At 29.7% G+C, this 23,862-nt stretch overlaps 1 protein-coding gene across 1 annotated transcript in view; it reads left to right on the forward strand.

Moving 5' to 3' along the window:
• Positions 1–23,862, forward strand: part of Gad1 (glutamate decarboxylase) — a 134,342-nt gene that overhangs the window by 69,469 nt on the left and 41,011 nt on the right. The window contains exon 4 of the mRNA XM_075361988.1: positions 21,662–21,859. Within this exon, the coding sequence (XP_075218103.1) occupies positions 21,662–21,859 (198 nt within the window). The remainder of the gene's footprint in view (positions 1–21,661; positions 21,860–23,862) is intronic.

A 23,862-nucleotide genomic window follows, 5' to 3' on the forward strand; every position in this document is an offset into this window, starting at 1 on the left:
CAGTTTGCACCATATTAGCTTCATAAGAATTTTAAAGTAATTGTTTCCAAGTATTTAATTCTCCACCTCGACGAGGTGGAATGATTCCATGATCGATCTCGCGAAGCGAACTGTAACTATTATATTTGCGTTAGAATAACACAAGTTCACAATTCAGTTTCTTTAGAAGTGTTATCATCTTTACTGATATTTACTAATAATTTTTTTTTGCCTTTATATATTTATTTTTTTTAAATAAAACTGAATAACTAACACTGTTAGATAAACAGATCTGTTTAATTAAAAGATTAGTTTTCAGTTAATGAAAATTGAATTTATAGAAAAATAAACACATACCGGATAGTACAGGAAAAAAACGAATACTGCGAGTATGCACGTATGGTAAATTTGTTTAATAGATTGTTGATAGTTGCGGCCTTAAAAGCGAATGGTTGGCGGAATTGGACAAGCTACTACCAAAAGCATATGATGTGGAACGGGCTGCACTTTGTACATCCACGTTCCACATCCATACATCGGTATCAGTTTGTATGGAAAACATTAATGGAAAACAATAATCCAGTTCTCCTTACAAAGATAGAGTCATATATTTTATCTGCTTAGCAGAATAAACCCTACTTCAATCCAGTGAGCGAGTTTTCATAAAATTGTTTTAAATTTATAATTTGTCGTACTTTTGAGATAATGTTTGATTTCAATGGGAATCCATTAAATACTTACTTCTCATACTTACCTTCAGTAAATATGAAATGGAATTATATTTTCTCAAAATTTAAGTATACCAAGCATCAGTATTTATTCAGAACTCATAGATAGTGGCGCTCCTTTTTCGTGTTGTTACATCGTACATGAGCCGAGTTACGTTCTAGGTTAAAAAACCTACAGCTAATTAGTATTGTTTTGTTTGTTTTTGTTAATTGTTTGAAAGTGTTTTGTTAATTCGAATTTAACAACGGTTTATATAAACAGTTGGCGTGAGATAGAACTGTGGTATAAATATTGTTAGAATTTAACTAGTACGGCTAGATACCGATCTTTCTACCCTTTGAAACGTATCATTGAAGTTGCATTACCTAACTAATAATATTTACTAAGTTTTGTGCGGAGGAATTAGTTGTTGACTGAATCACAAAATATTATGTAAACCCTTTCTTTAAAATTACATATTATAAACTAATCCAAATCACTCTCAGATTCCTAAATTTGAAGAGTGAAAACGGCCTAAAGTAGTGTTCGTTTAAGGTTTAAACGACCTCCTGCGGTTTTTTTTTATATAAGTTAACACTACTTGAAAAAAAGGTAGCGTGTTTTACTATCATCCGGAGAGAGTTCTGATATTGGAATTTTTGGCTGCTGAAATCATTTCTGTTTCATCATAAAGAATCGAAATGATAAAAATTCGGGGTCAATTTTTTGTCAGTAAATGAATAAATATAATAAAAATAAATTTTAAAGAAAATTGTAGCGCGTTATTGGAAAAAAATATATTTTTTTTCTGTTTGGTTTTTAGTTATCAACTTAGATCCCTGGTACACAAGAAATCAAGGAAATAGTATGGAAGAATGTACCTAATAATTTTATATATTTAAAAATACGAAGGAAGAAGTTATGCCGCAAGTAACCACTGCTTTAGGCCCTATTCGACTTTCAGATTTAGGAAGCCTAGGGTTATCTGGATTAGTTTATTAATATGCAATTAAAAAAAAATATATTTGATATGTAATTATTGAGATTTTATCAAATATTCATAATTAATTGCTTCTAAAATAGTTTAAATGAAGACCATTTACTTTAAATAAACATTTACTACAAAAAAAAAGAAAAAAATAATAAAAAAAAATAATAAAAAATAAAAATAAACAAATAATCTGAATTATTGTTTATTGGCTAATTTTTGAAAAATTTACTAAAATTTCTTGACTAAAGTAAATTAAAAACTTTCATGAAAATATTCGTTATTCGTTTGTTATAATTTCACTCAAATAAATTTGTTTAATGTAGATAAGCATTTTGAGAATGATTTTTTAAAATTATAATAAGTTAAATAAAAAATACAATAAGCCTTTAAATGATTCCTCAAATTCATAAGTAACTTATTTTGGATTCCCTTCTGCTCGGTATTAACTATACCTTCTTTTATGACGGTGAAGTTTAAATTTCTCCTCATATCAGATCATGGTTGTAAGTTTATGAATATGTCGTGTTCGTCTGTGGTATTTTTTTTATTTTTTTATTTTAACGCACATAAAAACTGATCTAAAGTATTGAAATTTTTACTACTGATGTAAAATCTATTTGGTTAATCTAGAAAAAAGAAAAAAAACAAGGGTGTAAGGGAACTTATGAATAGGTTCGTATCATATAATAGTTTATACAGCCTTCTATATTTACAGTCAAAAGGGGTTGTACATGCAATATTGTTATGTGTACGTGACTAAACATACTGTATCAGCTCCCTTTACTATATGCAAATTATCAACTATATTTCTCGGTTATTTTATAAGCTAATAATTTTTATCTCCTGAAAGCCACTTGATTAGTTATATTCAATATTTACTCTTAATTTTAGTTGTATCTTCGAGGAATTTCATAAAAGCATTTTGATAGTGCTCTTTTTATAATAAAATTTCATTGATACTCGAATAAAGGAGCCTAAAAAAATGACAATTATATTAATTTAAATACATGTTAAATACCTTTATCATTAAAAAAGATTAGTTGAATTTCTCAAAAATATTTCATAAGACTGATAAAATTTTGGTAATTTGATCAAATTCCACAAGAAATAAATTTTTATCAAATCTTATTTCCATATTAGATTTTTACGCATTTATTTAGCACCTGCAGGGAAGTTTTATAAAATTATTTTATAGTTAAAATCAATTTTTCTGTTTAAGGCGCTCCACCTTTAAAAATGTAAAGAAATTTGTTAAAAAGAACTGGTACATGAGTTGATATGTATAATATATATATATATATATGTATATATATATATATATAAAGTTGTGTGTATGTGTGTGTACGCGCGCGCGCGAACACACACACACACACACACACACACACACAATAGAGTACATGGATACACATGCACATGCATATATATATATATATATATAAAAACGGATTTTCCATAGGTCACAAAAGTGAGATTATGGGTCATCCGAAACTAATTTTCTTTTAATTTGACAGTCTTCAAGAAATTGAGATTTTAGTGATCATAAGATTGAAAGGCATACGTTAAGGACGTTCATAAAAGCTGGAAAATATTTAGGCGTTCTTTTAGAAATTTTAGTTTAATTTTTTACGATGTTTAGGAAAACGCGTAATATCAAAGCTGAATTTCTAAAAGAAAAAACGTTTTATACTTTTTTGATGAAATTTTAAAACGTTAATGGGAGTGAAGAATGTAACATTATCTCCTACAAAAAAAAATATCTACAGGTTACTGGGCAGCAAAACTTTATAAATACTGTATTGATCGATAGGACGTTAAATTTACTTCTAATGCAACAATCCATTAAAAAAGGCGTTTTATCAAAATCTGTCTAAAAAATTTCAATACCAGTAATGGATATAAACATCGAACCTCATAAAAACATAAATTTATACAGAAATATATACGAACTGTCCTTAAAGTAGTAAATCAAGTTATATTTAATGTTATCTTATCCTTTACACAAACAAAGTAACGTATTCAGTATTAACGTTGTTTCATAATGAATCATTTGCGATGTAAAATCAAAGGTTTACATATCAATAATATTAATTATTTAATTATCATATTATGATTCATATCATGAATCATTAATCACATTATCTTGGCTGCGCACGTAGTAGACTGAGGTAAACAAAAGACTTCAAATTAAAACTGCTTGATCTTCCAAAAGAGTTATCATTGCTAATCATCAACACGATTTTCAGCGAAATTTGCGATATGGTTGTTGTTACTAGCACACGTCTTAAAAAGATAAGAAAAACCTTTAGTATATAATTGAATAATGGTTATATTCCATATGTGCTGTGTTCGTTGGTTTAATTTGTTCTCGATATAACCATTATTCATGTTGTTCTGTTATTTGGCAATCAGTAAAGGTTAATTCTATTGTTGTGTGTATTATTTACACAAACAATAATTTTACAATTATTACGTCTAAATTTTTAACAAAAAAATTGTGAAAATATTGTTTTATTTTTAAAGAAAATTTTTAATAAGTTTTTCACATGAGAATGGCTATTAAAAATGAAAGTTTTACCTGTATATGCCGATTGTATTAACGTTTCGGCAATGTGAGCTCATATATTCTTAATTAATAATTTTTTTTTTTTTAAAGTTAAATTCTGTTTATCATTACAGATTTCACTGACTACTTTTCAAAACATTAATTTAAACGAACAATAGTTTTTTGAACCTCAAAATTATATTGTTTTGTTCATGAATAGAATTAAGAAGTTTTTTATCGTTTATGAATTTCTCAATTTGGGTTGTAGTAGGTAGGTGCTAACGCGAGCTAAATAATTATTTTAAATATGAAAATGAAATTTAAATCTTTGAAAAGTATTTCTGTAAATAAAAATGTTTTTCTTAAATTACTTTATCCAGTAGAACAGGATAACCATTGACATGCACCGGGGAGAGGGGTGATGTCCCTTTAATCATAAAAAAATATTTTCCACAGAAATTAAAAAAATAATTAAACCTCAACGGATTGGAATTCAAATAAGTAAATTAAAAAAAAAATTAGATCAAAACGGCGTGATATTTGCTTAAATTGGTAACGTATGAGATTCACACTAAAATATTACGTTTAAGCCTGCTGGAAAATAAATACCGGTATAAAAGGGCTGTGGGGGCATTCACTCACCCTTAAGAATGAATTAATTCGATTAGCTTCACCGGGAGGACTTCTACCCTCCAAAACTCCGACCCGCCATCATCACTGGCGGTATATGATAGATGGGATCGCACAATAGCTGTTGATGACTACTACAGTAAGATCTAATTTAGATCCCTGTTTCCTGACTGTCTATCATCTACGACCGCAGTATCCTCATTTTGGTTTGCATAAGATAAACAACCGCACTTCCCAGTACAGATTCATCCATATTATCGCTTTCGACCAGATCTAATTTTAATAAATATTCATGTTAAAGTTTTTATAACTGTTTTTCACTAACCGATAACAATCTGTTTATTAAAAAAATATATATTTGTTCTAAACCTTTTTTAGGGAACTAAATAACAAAATATAGTATAATTTTCAACCATAATATACCTCGTTTTCTTTTTCTTTTTTTTTTGAATAAACGTTGTTTAAATTAATGTAATTTAAACTTTACGTTTAATGAATTCTAGATACGAATAATGTTGTAGTACTGTCTTCCAATGTTGAATTTGCTAAAAATAGAATTTCCTTTAAAGTTGTAAATTTTTAGAAAAATAAGTTACCCTAAAAATTAAAAAAAAATACTTTCCAGTGTTTGTCGGAATATATCCGTATAATACGTATTGTTTAAAGCACTTGAGGTACAAAAGGCACTACTCAAAGTTACTTTCTGTGAGAGTAATCAAATCTTTCTGTACAGCTATTCCTTACACAAAGAGAGAGCGGTATGTGGTTTATGAGGCCGAATATTGCCCAAATTTTTAAAGGGCTTGACCTATGATATGTGACAAAATATTCCATTTAATAATATAGGCCGGAAAACTGCCGTCGATCCACCGACATTCCAAACTGGCAATCGTAATCTAGCTTACAACTCTAAAAACAAGTGACTTAATCCTCATCACGATCGATGAAGTTTCGCCGACAACAACGGGTTTTTGTCGGTGTTATCTGATATGATATAACTTTTTACATTTTTTTGTGTTTCATTCTCTGTATCCTAAATCGTACTAAACTGTTTTGAAACCTGTTCATCTCGGTTTACTTTGCCTAAAACAGAGAATTTAAAAGTAATAAAAAAAAAATTGTAACTATGAAAAATATTAAGAAAGTGTATAAACTTATCTGTAAAAAAACAAATGTTTGATTTTTGTCATTAAATTTCAAAATGTTTAGGGTGCATACTCTTTGTTAAATATTAGCAGTACACATTTTAGTAATTTAACATAACCTTTCATCAATTTTCTTAAAATGTTTTCTTTCCTTCAGCAAGTTTTCTTACTCTATATTATAACGAAAAATTGTATTTTACGTAGAGTTAATTATACCAAATTCAAGAAATTTACTAAAACTGAGAAAATATGATAAATTCAAAATGACGCATCCCTTTATTACAAACTGTTATTATTTTTTTTTCTTTTTAGGACTGCAAGCTGGGTATTTCAATCAAGCTAGATGTTAGAATTTGTCATACGTATTTTTTTCATTTTTTTTCATACATCATCGTAGAAATAATTAAACGCAGAAACAGATGACAGCGTCATCTGTGTGAAAGAACGTGTAACTAATTCGAAGTGGGTAAAATCACCCTTCTTTGCTGTGTTATTTGCCTGTGGGTGTGCTTGATTCTAAGAGGGGTGTTCACTGAAGGATTGTAACGCGTACGGAATTTACAAGAACAACTAAAATGAAAGAAACTTCAAATTTTATGTTTTGCCCCATTTAAAATATTTTATTTTTGTTAATTAGTTACTTTTCCACTGGGATTAATAGTTATTTAATTTTTAAAACGTATGTGGATATCAGTTACGTATATGAAAGTACCTGTTGTACTGCAGGTTTTTTTTTTTTTAAATTATTTAACCTTACAGAAAATATCTGATACCGATAATGGATGGCTTTTTTATTAAGATCTCAAAATATAAAATGCTGGGTTAAAACAACTTTGTTTTTTTTTTACTTTCCCGTCTATATAGCTCTACCGCAGAGCTATAGCTCTAGTAGGGAAAGTATTGTAATCGGTCTAATTTGGGTGTATGCGGTTTTTACCAGATCTTGACATTTTGACACGTAAGGAACTCAAAAAAACGGATGGAAATTATCCGGTTGTTAATAATCGTAAGCACGTGTGTGTGTGTGTGTGTGTGTGTGTGTGTGTGTTCGTTGTTGGTCTCTAAATCACCTTATATTTCCAGAACTATGGACCGATTTTGACCGAACTTGGTCAGATTACTTCTATATATGGGGGGCCATATATTGATGCCATTCAATTTTAAACTTAGAAGGTCAAGGGAGTGACGCTGTAGAGTAAGGTCACCCTCATTATCTCCAGATTTCGCCTAATTAAGGTCATATTTCTCTTAAGCACATTTGTTAAAAATTAAAACATAACAATATTTGAAAAAAAAATTGCAAAATCGCACCCCCACCCCAAAAAATGCTGTTGTAGTTGTCTGCTACGTTGTGACGGTGTCTGACAGGTGAACGGTAGAATAAAATAAATGAATAATATTTGAAGTGTAAAAAAGCAACTCGGTCTGGCTGGGTCTCGAACTCAAACGCCCTATTGACTCGGAACCTGGTGCATTAAGCCTAGCGGCTGCACCAGTGTTCCGAGCCGATCGTACAAGCAACATTTGTTCTATGTAAGTTGTGAATTACATCAGTTAGTGCCGACCGTTGCCACTAATACCGCCACACCCGCTTGAATTAAATACGATATACGCGCGTGCTTAAGTTAGAATCACTGAATTAAATTAACGAAAAATATTATATTTAAATAAAATGATAAATATTTTTAATTAAGTTGTGTGTGTAGGAGGTGCATCAGAAACAACCCGTAGTTGTAGGACTTTCCCGGAACGCGTCTTTAGCCGTGTGACGGCTTTTCAGCTTGTCGGTTGTCTTATCAGGTTTTCCATCTTTATTTTTCTCTCGTAGAAATATTTCAAAAGTTGTTTTTTAATAATATCTTTCCTGATTATATCGAGCCTTAAGGGAAATAATGAGACCTGTGTCGTAGACATATTTGTAAGTGATACAGGAGTTGATCTTGCCGACCACCTAAAATTGTGTTTGCTCATTTTGTAATAAATATATTCTGTATTTTATATTACCACTACATGTACAGCTCGAAAACTTTTTATAAACTGAAACTGTTTTACGACTTAAAACGATAACGTACTTTAAATCGGTTTGGTACCATAAAATCCGATTTTTTGTTAAAAAATTAAACACGTTTTATAAATCTATTAAACATAAGATAACGTTTGAAATTCCAAAAAAATGGAAAAATTTCTTGTAATAGTTTGTATGTTTGAAACTTTTCAGAGCACTATACAATTGTAATAGTTGTTTGTTTTTTTGGACTGTAATACGAATCTTTTGATACAGTTAAACTGTAACACTTTTCCTAAATTCAATGTTTCTAAAATTTCTTATTCTATAAAGCACCACTTGGATTGAAAGAACGTTATATGCTTCATTCCCATCTTCATCTTAATTATAAACAGTATTTTATCATGTCGAATAGCCTATCTTTTCTTAATTCGTTATTTTACTCTGATACGTTATTGTCGATATTCACCTACTGCACTCAAAGCATTTGTATTAAATATAGTTTTCAAGTGAGTCGGTGAATTGATTAAAATTTTCACTAACAGGCAATAGGTTAATAATTCCTCTTTTTTGTGTTTTTTTTTTTTAGCCAGAATACAGTTAAGCTTAATTTTACCAAAGGCGCAGAAATCAGAGCGAAATATTTCGCCAGCCGACACTCATTCAACTAAGCGTTTCCGAACCTTGAAATTTCTTTTTTTATTACCAGCAGTAGAAAATCTCTCCTGAAAGTTTGTTACATTCTTCGTGAATCACTCTGTATGTGAGAAAACATGATCAAGCTACAATTTATTTCTATGAATATTTAAGTTCTGAAAGTGTCTGGATCCAGATAGTTGTAGCAGTAATAGAAGTCCAAATATGGACTTTGGCCATCCCCCTGTAGTTAAATTAATGGACTTATTAAGTTAAAATTTCTTAAGGAACTACCTTAATTTTTCCTACTGATCAATTATAAAATTAAAAACGATTTTGATTAGATAAATTAAAAATGTAAAATATATCAGTATATTAGATCTTACACTTCAAATTTAATTTAAAACACATATAAATCTATTTTTCTATGGTAACATAGAACTATACTACCTTCTCTTCATTAATTGATGTCATACATGTAATCTACTGCTTTAGCGTGTCAAATGTTTTAAACACATTTTTGAATATTTAAAGTAAATATATTTATATTTTTAAAATAACATTCAGCAAGTTACTCGAAATCAATTCCCAGTAAAAACTACTGAAGATAAATTGATGAAAATTTGTATACACACTCTTCTTACGGTGTAAATACTCACTAAGAAAGGAGTTTTTAAAATTTTGAGTTTAAAGGGTTAAAATGGATGGAATAATTATGAAATTTACTACTTTTTGGACTTCTCGGTAACAAATGTAGATATCAACTGGATTTTTGGTGTGTATAATCTTCATGTGAATATCTAAAAACCAATTCGTATATTTTCTGAAATTCGACTTTAAAGGGATGAAGAAAGGTAAAATTTTTGAACAGCAGTTACAAATTTTTCACATTTTCGACTATATTGAAGGAGGTATTCACTAGATTCGGGCTTACAAATACTCTTCAGATAAATATTTATATAATAATTTTCGGGTTTTTTTTATTTCGATTTTTTAAGGGGTGCGACCGTGTACAGTGCTGCAGTTCAAACGATACAGCCACTGCCACTGTTACAATATATGCGAGGCGACTTGATGAACTTGCCTCCGGTTACATGACTGAAAAAAATAAAATAAATAAATAGTTGACCGCGACGGGAAACACAAGTAATCATATAGACCGGAGATGCTTATGTTATATAATTATAATTTTTTTCATTATCTTCATTTCGGCAGTGTATCAGCTACATTGTAGATTACCATAATTTTCTTTTGAAATCGGGTATTGTTTACTTATTGTAATAAATCAAAATTGCCGGCCTCCATGGCGCGAATGGTAGAGTCTCGGCCTTTATCCGGTAGTCCCGGGCTCGAATTTCGGTCAGTCATGGCATTTTCACACACGCTACAAATCATTCATCTCATCCTCTGAAGCAATACCTAACGGTGGTCCCGGAGATTAAAAAAAAAAAAACTTAATTTTTATTGATTTTTCTCACGATTATTTACTTAAATGTTCTTCCTTATCTTTCAAGATGGAATGTGTATATTTTTATACGAGTTTAATATGCTTTTTTTTTATAATTTTTGTGCAACGTTAAGTTTCATCAAATTTTAAGCCTAAGCTACTTTTACATAAATCTTTATTTTTAAAAAAAAATCTTTACTTCGATTCATTCGTCAAAAAATGTTGTTGATTCTCTTACCTAGATACAGTTTATAAGTATAATATAATAGAGAGTATTATTGACTTAAAGCAGTACAAAGTAAGCAGTTCATTTGCTCTTTCATGCAAAATGTTTTTTACGTAAAACAATTGAAGATTTAAAATTAAGTTAATACCCTTGTGTAATATAGTTTATTAAAGTATAATAAGTAATTATCAAAAGTATATAATAAGCAATTATTAACAATCGCTAATTGCTGAAGTTGTTTTAAAAAACAAAGATCTTTACCAATATAAATATTTATGTGCTATGTTGATAGTTAACGAAGAACCTACTTTGCTTTTTCCTCGTGCCATTTCTTACTCATAAGAATAACATTTTCTGAGTGAATTCAAGACATTGTTGATTTATTGAGCAGATAATTTCGAATTAGGTCAAATTCAAGGGTTCTGCAGACGTTTGGGTGGTTACACTTTATGTGTGACAGGTTTCATTTCTTACTATTATTAGTGAATTGTAGATAAGAAAACACAGTTAAATATCTATCGCTATTTTTTTATATCTTTATCCCGATACTGAAACATTTTCCGGGCGTTTTATAAAGAATTTAATTTTCTATCACAAAAAAAGGCTGTCCCAGAAATTCCTGAAAGCAAAATTGAAGTTTCTAGCCACTGTTCGTTAAAACATTAAGCTTGTTTATTTTAACAGCGTTTTGTCCTATTTGTATTATTAAAAAAGGAAAATCATCAAGTCTGTGTTACCGACTAAGAAATATATACCTTTTAATATCCCGAAATACCAAAATATTACTTTTAAAGAGTAAAATCGTATAATAAACTACCAAAATGTTTACAGTCTGCAAGAAATTAAAAGAAAAGAACATTAAAAAGCAGCTATTTATTCAGTTTGGTTCCTATAAACTGAATGCTTTATTAAATAATCGAATCGTACACCATTTTAGTGATAATTTTAACTGAAATATGAGTATTAAAAATAAATAAGTGTAAATAATGCAATTTAATCTTTACCAATAAAAACTTTTTTTTAATGTTAATTACCTAAATTAAAAAAAAAATCTTTCACGGGATAGCTTACGGTTTCTTTTTTAATTCTGTTTTTTGTTACTTGTAACGTACATGTATATTAATTGTCTGAGGTACATAATCGTTTACGTTTATTACTTAAAGTTAATTTTTCTATTTTATAAACATTTTATATATCTTGTTGAGTTGAAGTAGTGTATAAAACTCACTTTTCACAGCTGAAATGAGTACATTAATTTGTTGCTTTACACCATTTGTACCAGCCTTTATTATCGCTATAACGTACGTAAAATACCCGAGATAAAACAGAAATTAGTCGATCTTGTTTTTTCTGAGTGATGGTGATCGCTGTACAGCCAAATCCTTTGAAAAAGTGAGGCTCTTAGGTTGCACGGCTGAGTATCGTATGTGGATATCATTTCTACGTGTTTGGCTAGGTGATACGCAACCTCATTAAAGAAAGCAACAGAAAACTACACACCGTGTTATCGGTGTATCATTTTAACGAGTGACTCGCAGTTAGGTTGCCTATAACTATTACGGTTATGGCACTAAAGGAACGGTATAACAAACTCTTTGTTTATGGTATTATTTGTTATTATTATTTATTTTGTTAAGACGATTAACTTGTTTTATATTTATAATGAACTGAACTATAATCGTATCATATTTACGGACAGAATAAGGAAATGAAATCAATTGAGCAAATCAATTGTGTGTTTGTGCACGCGCGCGTGTGTGATAATATATACAAAATTTAGACTCGAAGATTGTAGTTTGGCTCTGATAATTCACGGATAACAAAATTGCACGAATCTGTCACAAACATTGGCCTGCAATGTTTTATATGTTGTAACAAAAAACGTATTCTGTAAGAACAGGATAAATTAACTATTTAATTTCTGTAGCATGAAAAATATTTTTTTTTGTAGAATTTTTATTAAAGAAAAAAGACGGTATTTTTATAAAACACACTAGACATTAAAATAAAATAATGCATGCAGATTTTTTTTTTTGCGTATGTTGAGACACTGACATGAGAAGTTTTCATTTATTTTTTTATGCTTTGATTTTTACATTTTTTAGTTATAAAAAGTGTAGAGATTGATATTAAAAAAAAAAAAACTGTAAACGGTGAAAGTAGAAGAAATAAAATATATTTCTTTTTCATTCACTTATGCGCGCGCGCGAACACACACAGACACACAGTTACTATTATTCGTGCTGGTTCGGATCTTTATTTCAGTTTGACGGGACATGGGATTACATTCTAGGGGATTTGTCAAGTGGACTGGAAAACGACAGTCGTAGGTTTAGTTGTATAGAGAACCATCTCCCCTAGTAGGATTACAGGTTCATCTCGCCTGATAATCATAGATGCTATACAATATACACTTTTATAAAATAACTTTGTTCTTGGTGTGTGTTTGTGCGTGTGTATTATTTGTATTTAGAATTGTACTTATTATTATTAATAATACTGTAATTTAAAATAAACATATTATTTATAATTACTACTTTAATTTTTTTAAATACTGCATTAAAATTTAGTAAAGTTAAACTAAATGTCATAATTCATAATATCTTTGCTTTTTTCATTGTACAATTTTTAAATATTGTTGCATTCTAAATTCTGGATGAAAAAGCACTTACGTGATTCCTCGCATTACCTGTAACAATCAGAAAAATAAACCTTTTGAATGATTTTTATTGTATCTTTGCCGATTGAAGCCGAATAGCGTATTACTGCTGCTAGCTTTCCTTATCGCAGCCGTATTTTATTGTTTTTATTAATTTCCTAAATTGGAACAACTCTGTGTACAATTTTTTACCTTTCAGTCGTATAAAATAAAAAATCCTTTTCGGCACGCCGGAAGGCGGAGGTAGATTTCACCGGTGCTAAGTAGGGAATAAAAAATATTTCCACCTTATAAACTTCAAAATTTCTCAATACGAGTTGCATGAAAAAAGATACACATGTTTAGCGTACGACAAACCCCATCTTCTTAGAATTCCAGCAGGATTTTGGTCATCCCTTGCCGTAAGGGTTAATCATATCAAAAATTGTTTCAGAAAAAAGTTTTAGGTAATGTTTAGAGGACTAATAACCACTTTAAACTGATTCGATATTGTGTCAATTAAGAAGGTATGTTTTTTGTCTTCAAAACCCCATTTTTTCCACATCCTGGGCCAATGGTTGGTGATATCAAAAACTTTACTTAGATAAGTTTTAGGCCCTTATCCAAAAAATTGTAGGAACTTGTAAACGAATCCGATATTTTACTTAATATGAAAGTTACGATAGCGATTTTTTTTTTGAAAAGCCCTCCATTTCCAACCCCATGATCCGATTTTGCCCATTAACAAATTGGACCCTAATTTAATTTTGGGTCGTTATATTTTATGTGTAAATTTGAAAGTGATTGGCGCAAAATTACGGCAGTTATCGCGTCCACAAGAAAGTGAAATATATATATATGTATAAACTTTTGAACTGACGGCGGTTTTGGGGTCTGGGGGATGTAAAACGCAAAGATATGTCTAAATTTTTCGAAAGTCGAATCATGGTATCTATTAAAGTAGGTAGCTTTCTTATGAAATCTACCTAAAAATTCAGTGTGAAACACCCACGTTGCTGTTTCCAAACATCATTGATTGAAAAATGAATGAAATCTAGAGAATTTATCGATTAAAAAAAAAATAAAATTTACAGCGGTTTATAAAATTAATAAGAGTACAATAAAATAATTAAAATGAGACTACTACTATGAATACTGTTTTGATTAAGGAAAATAAAAACATCTTTGGAGCACTGAACGAGGCAATTACATACAATTGATTTATAAAGATTATGGATCCTAATAAACCATAATTGAAAACATTTTTTTTCTTATATGTTGTATTCATATATAATCATCAACAAGTTTCGTACAATAATTTTTACTTCCGGGCAATAACTCCATTGCTGCTATATATTAGTTACAGCTATAAAGGGGAAGTATGTAGAATTGTCCAAAATTTCCATCTGGGGTTTTTTGCAAATGTCTACCCCTGAGTCCGAAAAACGTAAAAAAAAAACCGTAGACATTCCCGGAAGATGTACGTACTTGTGTTGGCATGTATTTTGATTAATACCTCCGGACTGCCTCAACATAACTTCAAAAATAGTTGAAACAATTTCTGTATATTAAACACTGATGGCATTCGATTTTGGACAAAATTAAAAAAGGGAGAGAGAGATCGTCTTCGCCATTTTTAATTAATGTCGTTTTGTACAGTGGTCGAAGAAAAATGAGCTTTAGTACGATGAAACTACTTATTAAGTAATTAAAAATTCCAAAATTTTATGTCAACGGAAATTAGAGTTGGGAATATTCAAAATTATTTGTAAATTGTTTTCTCCTCATTTCTCGAAACCCGTTGACAAAAACGTGAAATTTAGCACAAATATTTGACGACATGTATTCTAGTTTTGGTCTGATTTTTGACTCCACGGACTAGATGGCATCATGGTATCTATTTTACTCCCTGACAGTAGTGTTAGTTGTCTTGGGAGTGTCGGCAAAATTTAAGGGACTGATTCAGGGCGTCAAAATAAACAAAAACTTCATGTAGATGCCCATGCATATGTCCTAGTTTGCTTCATTTTCCCACTGTTCACCATTTTGCATTTTTTCAATTAAGATTTATATCTTAAGAACGGATTGATTTGTAACCCAAAAACATCTTCAAAAGAAATAAGTTTACCTAATTTAGGAAAATTTTACCTAATTTTCCTTCAAAGGAAAATTTTACCTTTGAAAATACCAAAATGGCGACCATTAAAAGATTTGAAACATTAATAAATTCATAAACATTAATTTTATCTTGAATAATGATGTTTTTATTAGATATTTTTTAAGTCTTTTATTGTGAACAGAATGACACGTCATTTATTCAAATCGATTAATATGACTGAAATTGTTAACAAGTGGAAGCAAATATTAAGCGTGAAAACAAGTCTAAGATTGTACCCGATTTCAAATTTATTAGTTTTGTTCTATTATAATTAAAGTAGATTTTATATTAACGAAATTTAATTAAAATGAGATAACATTTAACTGATTAACATGAGGTAACATTACTACATTCGATGCCAGCTAGTGAAATGTCGCCAGAACCTCTAGGGGGACTCTATAGTAATCGATTTATAAAATTGTTTATTAAATTTTTTAAATAGATTTCAAACATCTTTTCCTATTTTTATTTCGTAATTGATTTGATCGGTTTAAGTAAAAATAATAAACACATTAATATTTTAAAATCCAGCGATATATTTGAAATAAAGTTCTATTAAGCGCGAGCCGGATAATTTTTGCAAACCTTTGCCGGTTTTATCTATCTGTAGCATGTGATTTTCTTGTTTTTAATTTTATTAGTCCAGATATCAAACTATCGATTAAATATCTTATTAAAATATATATGAGTATTCTTATGAGGTCATATACAGTGTCCATGCGATACTTCTAAATGGAGGTCAAGGTACCATATTCTGCATTCATATTAATTTCCTTGTCAGTGTAAGTAAGCTTAACATCTTTGTTTTCATATTTATATTACGGTAGGCCTACTCTTCTACGACTGTATTCTTAACCTTTAACTTAACCTTCGGGTAAGCCTTGTTATGATTTTAACATAAAATTAAGTTATCTCTATATTTATACAAATATTAAGTTTATATAAATACACAGTAGCGTGCAAATTAATCCGAGCACAGGGATTTTTTTATTTATTTCTATGTTGTGGCTACACTGTTTGATCACACCCATTCTTTTAGTTGCCTGTGTAATGTGAGGTTATTATTCTTTGGTTATTTAGCTATTTTCATATTATAAATTGTTTTTGGGAAAGTTTACTTTATTTTTATTACAAAATTTCATATTTCTTTGTCCTGTGTGTTTTGAATATATAATAATAAACGTAACCCCAATAAATCGTTCGAAAATTGTTTCGCTTTCTGAGCATAACAATATGACACAACGACAAATAGCTTCTGAGTGAGAGGTTGAACTAGGGACAGTTAATGCTATTTAAAACGATTCAAAGAAATTGGTCCCTTTTCACCTCAAAGGAAAAGCAAATGTGGCTGTAAAAGAAAATCTACTTCAACACAGGATCGATTATTAGTAAGAAAAAGTAAACTTTATCCAACATTATCTGCTGTGGACTTAAATCAAGAATTAACAGGCAGTGGAATAGATTTACACGTGACAACTGTTGGACGCCGACTTCTTGCTACGGACGGAAAGCTAAAAAGCAGCTTTTAACACCAGCAATGTGCAAAAAATTGCTGTTGTGGGACAAAGTATATGCTAACTAGACTAAAGAAGATTGAAGAAATGTTATCTTTTCCGACGAGTCACATTTTTATGTTCGGGAGCAAAGGGTTTCATAGGTTAGAAAGCAACAGATGAAAATATATCACAAGCTTATAACTAAGAATCAGTTAAACATCTACCGAAAAAAATGTTTGGGGGTTGTTTCACATTTGAAAACCTTTGTTTATTACTCCCTGTAGATGGTATGTTGAAAAGTGATGGATATGTCAAGATTCTGAAGGAAAGGATTGTGACACAACTTCAAAACAAATTCCCACAAGGCAACAGATTGTTCCAACAAAATTTGCCTCCATACCGTACTACCAAAGAAGTGGAGAAAGATTTCGAAGAACGAAACATTAAATTACTTTCGTTCTAGGCATTTCTTCAGACATAAACCCAGTTGGAAATCTGTGGGCAACAGTCAAAAAACAACTCTCAAAGATGAGTTGAACCACAAAAATTGACCTCATTAAAGCAATAATATCAGTATGGTTTCATGATGAAGAAATCGAAAAATGTGCTGTACACTTGTTGAATCGATGCCAAATCGTGTACATGAAGTGATCAAGAATAAAGGAGGATATATTAATTACTAGATATTTACAAATTGTACACGTATGAATTTTTTTCTAAATAGTTACTGTTTTGTTAAATAACATCTGTGTTCAGATTAATTTGTACGCTACTGTAAGTAGCTACTAGTAGCCATTTTTTTTATTTATCAATAAATAAAAAATAAGAACAAATAATAATAATTATTATTATACAGGGTTCAAGAATTTAAAAAAGTGATTTAAAGAAGGAGCAGTCACGCGTTTGCACATGTTTGTTTGATGACGTTGCGGCTAGAATGTGAAATAATCCGTTCCAGGACATTTAGTGCTAGATAGTACAAGAACTGACAGCAATGGATGGGGCTGTGTTGTTAGAAAGGGGGTTAGATCGGGGCAAAATAGAATGTACTTAACCAGGATTTCAAACCCCTCAGGGTCAAGGGAGCGCAAGAATTCAACGAACGCCCCTATCCAGATTGGCCTCTATTGAATTCCCTTGCTGCCTGCCTGGTAAATACCCTTGCATTCACACAACCCCTCCCGGCCTTAAGTCCATTTTTCTTATCTATATATATAGATATATTAAACATTTGTTAATATACGTTCAGACAAAAGCCGAAATAATACTTTAATTACGAATACCAAACAAATAGTTCACATACATATACAAAACATACACGTACACGCGTACATACAAAGATACACACATACTGAAAGCGTTGTATTGTACATAATCCTTGAATTCAGATTTAATATCATAACGGGAAGGAATTTAAAATTTTGTTATTAAATAGTATGAAGATTCCTACGCAGAGTAAATACCAACTGTTGGTGTTTTTATACTGGCGTTTTAATCAGCTTAGATTTTACTTCTCAAATAATTAGTGCAACTGGAAATCGATCATGGTCTGAAGGGATTTTCATAACTATAATTTCCTGCTTTCCACAGCTTTTTTTGGATACAATTTTGCGCTGTAACATGAGTAGTAAATACAACCACGTTTAAAATACTCGCCAATTGTCTAGCATACATATATTAAGTTGTCGGGATCGTATTGAATATTAGTATATTAAAACATTGGAGATTCAAGCTGAAAATTGAACGTGAAATTTAAAAAATTTATTTCTTCAATTTTTAATTAAATTAAGGGTTCATTTACTTAGTATCAACTTTGTCAAAAAAGCTTCATAGCAAAATGTGGAGTTTGTTTAATGCGATTCAAAACAATGAATAAAGAATTGCTCGGCTAGGTGAAACATAAAATATAAAACAGTAAAACGTCGTAATTTATACAGAAAAACAGCAATAAAAAAAATAAAAGAATTTGTAACATCTCAAACTAGTGAAACACTTGCATACTTCTATTGAATAAGAGGCACTGACTTTTATATAAAATTAAGGGTATGGTATCTCTCTTGATGTTCGTTAGGACCTTGGCTTGCTTTTAGGTCATCCTTTCTCCCTTCCTATTCATCTCTGAATCGGTCTGTGATTCTAAAAAGCCTCATTCAGATTTATCATCCGAGACTAAAAACGGGATTTCAGATATGTCTCCAGGGTTCCTCTGGAAACCGGAACCTTATTGTCACAAACAACATCCGGTTTTTATTAGCGTTTGTGAATTAATAATTTTCCTGACTTGAAATAACCGATTTTCTCTATGTTTTTGTTTCCCGTACAATACTTCACTCGGAAAAATATTCTGATTTCTATCTTAAATTGATATGAAAAATGTAGGCATAAAATTCCTACATTTTTTCCCATATTTTATTAATAAATAATTAATTATTTATTTTATACGTTATTTTATAAATAAGCCTACAACAAAAGAACTATTTAAAAGCTTCTTTATATTTTGTACTTTAAATATTTTTTAAACCAAATTTGGTAGTTTATGAATATGTTCATGAAGATAGTTAAAAAGAACAGTAATAGAAATAAAAATCTCTATTATTTTAAAATAAAACCTAGCTGTGTTTACTTTATTGACATAGGGAACTGTTAATCAAAGTTTCGAATTCGTTTAGAATTTATTCTAAGCAAGAAAACGTGACCGCATCGATCTTGTAATTAGAAATAAATTACGTAGCAAATAATTTGTTGGAGAGGATTAGTGATAATTAGTTTCAACATCACCAAATTTAACTTCCGGTAACAAATAAACTAAAATTGGGTTTTAGGTAGGAGGGATTCTTTGACGGTAGGGAGGCCCTCACAATGATATTCTATAGGGGTAATTACTGAAAGGGTCTCTTTAAAATCAATATGTACTCTTCCGTAGTTAAATAATTTTTATCCTTTTTTTACTATTGCAGCATTTAAGACGACTGGATTTAAATTAATGTATTTTTTTTTAGCTTTTAGCGTAATTGTTTTCATGAATTAATTAGTTTATAGAAAGAAACGTTATTTTCTTTTAACTAAAATAAAAGGTTTAGAGAATTCTGTGTTCATCAAACAGAAAATGTAAAATATTTCAAATAAGAAGATATTTTCATATTTAAAATACTCGTACACGTTTCACTACACTGAAAATTAAAACTTAAAGTAGTTTTTCACCGTTGAGAGATCAGCGGCATTAATACACATTTTTTTTCCTGTCAAATCTGAAGAACCGTGAAAATTCTCCCAAAGTAACCTGAAAAGACTTTCATAATTATCATTGAATGTGGTTCCTTATAATAATTAAAAGCTCATTGATCAGCTTAATGAATATAGTAAAATTTTAAATACATATTTTCTGGAAGCACATTTCCATGAATTTGGAATATATGTCTCTTTTTACATGTATTTTTGGACAAATAGTGCATAATTAAGATCTTTATGAATTACTGAAGTTGGTTATTGAAGGTGTTTGGAAAGAGGAGGAACTGGTAGAATTCAATTTTGTTGGTTAAAAATCTTAGAATCTAATTAATGTTTACCACTAGAGATCTGTTTCCAGCTGTATTTTGTCATCCAAATCACTCTATTAGTTGCCAAAATTCAGATTGGAGAAATTCTACAAAAAGAAGAACAATTAAATACTATTTTAAGCATAATAAGAAGAACCATCTTCTTTCGGATGGTTTAGAACTCAAACTAAACACTTTTATTTCATTTTAACAGGAAAATAATCGAGTCGTAATGAACCATAATAACAGTTGGAAAGTTATCAAAATATTATCACCCAATTGCGAAAACTTTCAGAAATCAGCATCATTTAAAATGTCATTGTACTACAACTGTTCACTAAGTCGGTTGGTAGTTGATCTGGTTAATAAACTCCAGAATCATGTGATTTATTGTGCAAGGTATTTCAAATAGGTTGCCATATAAATTGACGGTTTTGCTATGATGTTATATTATATACAGTTTCAAACCGTGGCCGCTAGCTTTTTCGATTGAAGTGCCCGAGAACCATTGATGATCAGCCGATCGTCACAGTTTGTGAAGTCTTTAAAACTATTTATTAAATATTTAAGTTTAATTTTTTTCAGTTTATTGAAAAATGTCTTTGTTATTTATTGTTCAAATAAAATGAAGATCCAGGATAAATAATTCTTGGTATGACGGTAAACTGTGTCTTTTGCAACTTAATGTTTTAATAACTTCTGAAGCATTTCATGAAGCAGCATCCTGGAAATTAAAGATTCCAATAGTCTACCGAAGTCAAACAGCGTTGGTTACGGTACATTGCATTATATTTTTTGTGGACAATGCCCGTTGTGGTTAATATATCTTAAAAATCCAAAGGTTAATTTTAATAATCGAAATGCTTATTATTTCTCTTTATTCTTCTTGTTTATCCACTGATTTACAAACATCGAAAACATATCTAAGAATATTTTTTTAATAATTCACTCAGAATTAATCGATACAGATTAAACATACAATTATACAATATGTATAATTGTAACATACAATTAAACAGACAGAGTTAAAGTTTGAAGTTCCATTGATAGAAGCCATTTTGACCAAAAGATAGTTGGGAGTTTTTTTGCATCCGTCACAGCATGTAGTTCCAACAAATTGTACTTTATCCTAGATATAATCATCTATTAATAAACTTCTTTTTTTTGTTGAGAGCCAATACAATGTACAAAATTAAATTTAATGGCAATGAAAAATAAAATTAAACCAAATTTTAATCATCGCAAGATTAATAAATTCTGCCCGGTAGAATACTGCGATGGTAAGTCAATAAAACGGTTCAGTGTTATAAATAAATAAATCGGAAATATTTTCTTTTTTTAATGTTCGAAACAGTGTGAATATTTAAATAATCATTCTTTTCCTCCTCAACAGAATAGGTTATTTCTATTTATTTTAAATATAATTTCGCCAAATTAGTTGCATGAACTTTTCTTTTAACCAGAATTTAGATAAAATTTTATTTCAAAACTATTTATGAAGAGTGTGTTTAATTTTTGTTACAGGGCATCCTCATTTCTTCAATCAGTTGTCTTGCGGTTTGGATCTCGTATCAATGGCTGGAGAATGGTTGACAGCAACTGCAAATACAAACATGTTCACCTACGAGATCGCACCTGTTTTTATACTAATGGAAAACGTCGTCTTAGAAAAAATGAGGGAAATTATTGGCTGGAATGGTGGTGACTCCATTTTAGCTCCTGGTACGATCAAATAATTATTATAAAGTAATAGAATTATTCAAAATAATTTCTTTAAAAAAGAGTGTTTTTTTAAGAAACAATATTTTTTTAAACATAATTTATACAAATTTTGTAATTACAAAAAATTCCTAATTCCATCATCCCTTCAAGAAAAATTTAATCTCAACATTATCATCCCATATTATTACTACGCTGTTTTATACTAAACAATGTGTAAATTGATAAATTTGTTAATTAGTAAAGTTTGTCCCCATATTATAAATAAATAATTTAGGATAACTGTTCAGTTATTATGTAACGTGATGGTTTATTATCATAATCATCCAAAGTTATCAATGAATTGATGGCTTTTTTTCACTGATGATTAAATTTTTAACCCTGCCATTACAAAATAGTTTTGTTTAAATATTTTCTCGAATTTCCCATTTTCTCTCTCCAATGATCATAAACGTAAGATATATTTAAGCATGTTAAAATAATTGAAATTTTTGTTTTATAATTCCTTTTGTACACTTGTTCCACTTCTTACTTTAGGGCAGGAGAGAATCAAATAAAAAAAATTATGGCACAAATATATCGATAAATCCACTTAAAATAGGTAAAATATATTTATAATTAATCCATAATATTATCACTGAACGGCTACATCACCTAGCATGAGTTCGCTAAGCTGTTACGGGCCGTAAACTGTTAACTGAACTTTTTAAATTGATTTTTTTTTTAATTTATTTCCTTCCTTTCTTTACACCACAACTAAAAAAAAAATAAATAAATAAAAAATATAAATTTCTCCATTTGAAAAAAAAAAATACTGTGGGAAGCAGTAAAAACTCATTTTGATACAGCTCCTGAGAACTAAAATGTACTGTATATATTTTATAAGGCTCGCTATTGCCGTGGTAATGGACGAAATGGCGAGAGATTTTACGACGTAATATATAATAATCGAGTTATTTTAATCAGGTATTTTTTTAATTGTACTATGTTATGGAGCTTGAAATTGGTATTTACAATATATGGATATGAAAATAGTGCTTTCTATTTATATATATATGACACGTTTCTTGTTTACACGCTTTATTAATAATACAGAGTATTTCAAGTAGTCTTACTGGCGCTTTCTAAGCTAATTCTACTAGCAAAAACAATGAACTTCTATAATCGTGAGTCTGGAAACGCTCCGTTAGCGAGTTACGGCTAGAGAAAGATTTCGCCCTGATTCCTGAGCAAACAGTGAAATAAAACCGTACTTAAATTCTTGGAACCCAAATTATTAACCTCAAATTTTAACCTGTTTACTAATTTAATACGTCTAATTAATACTTTAATAAGTTTTATACATTAACTTGAAAAAAAAAATGTTTTCAATGATATTTGTTTTTCTTGATGTGGTCTTACCACAAATACCTCATATGTAAAATTAAAATAGCCCTTCTTGGTCAATATTTAAAACCTACTTCGCTAAAAATTATAAACGTTTTATTCTATTTAACATGATTGATCCGAATACATCTCAGTTAGGTTTATCTCATTCAAAAAAAGCTCATATTATTTTAAAAATTAAGAAGTGTCTTTTTTTACTTAATACATGAACTCTCTGAACGGCATGTAAATTGGATAATAACTTTGCATTCTAAGCAGATTAAACCAACCTAAAAGTTTTGTGTTCTATTCGGAAATATATATATATATAATTCTTAATTTTTTTTTTTCCAACCGCCATACGCATTACCCTTAAGACTTATAACTGTATTATTGATTAATAGTGTCTTTGTTGGAAACTTTTAATCATAAGTTTAAGTGAATAAAGGCGTTAAGTTCTAAAAGTTTGAATAATGCTTTTACTTTGAACGAAAACTTTTCTAATATAGTTGCTTTAAACTTTTCAAAAGTTACGAAAGTTCGAACGTTAAACTTCTATGAAGAAATTTAAGGTAGAAGGAAACTACTCTAGACGAAATTAGATTTATTACTTTTATAAAAGTAAATGAAAAGAAAAAGTT

Source organism: Lycorma delicatula, chromosome 4 (assembly GCF_047948215.1).
Source record: "Lycorma delicatula isolate Av1 chromosome 4, ASM4794821v1, whole genome shotgun sequence".
NCBI classification, from domain to species: Eukaryota; Metazoa; Arthropoda; class Insecta; order Hemiptera; family Fulgoridae; genus Lycorma; species Lycorma delicatula.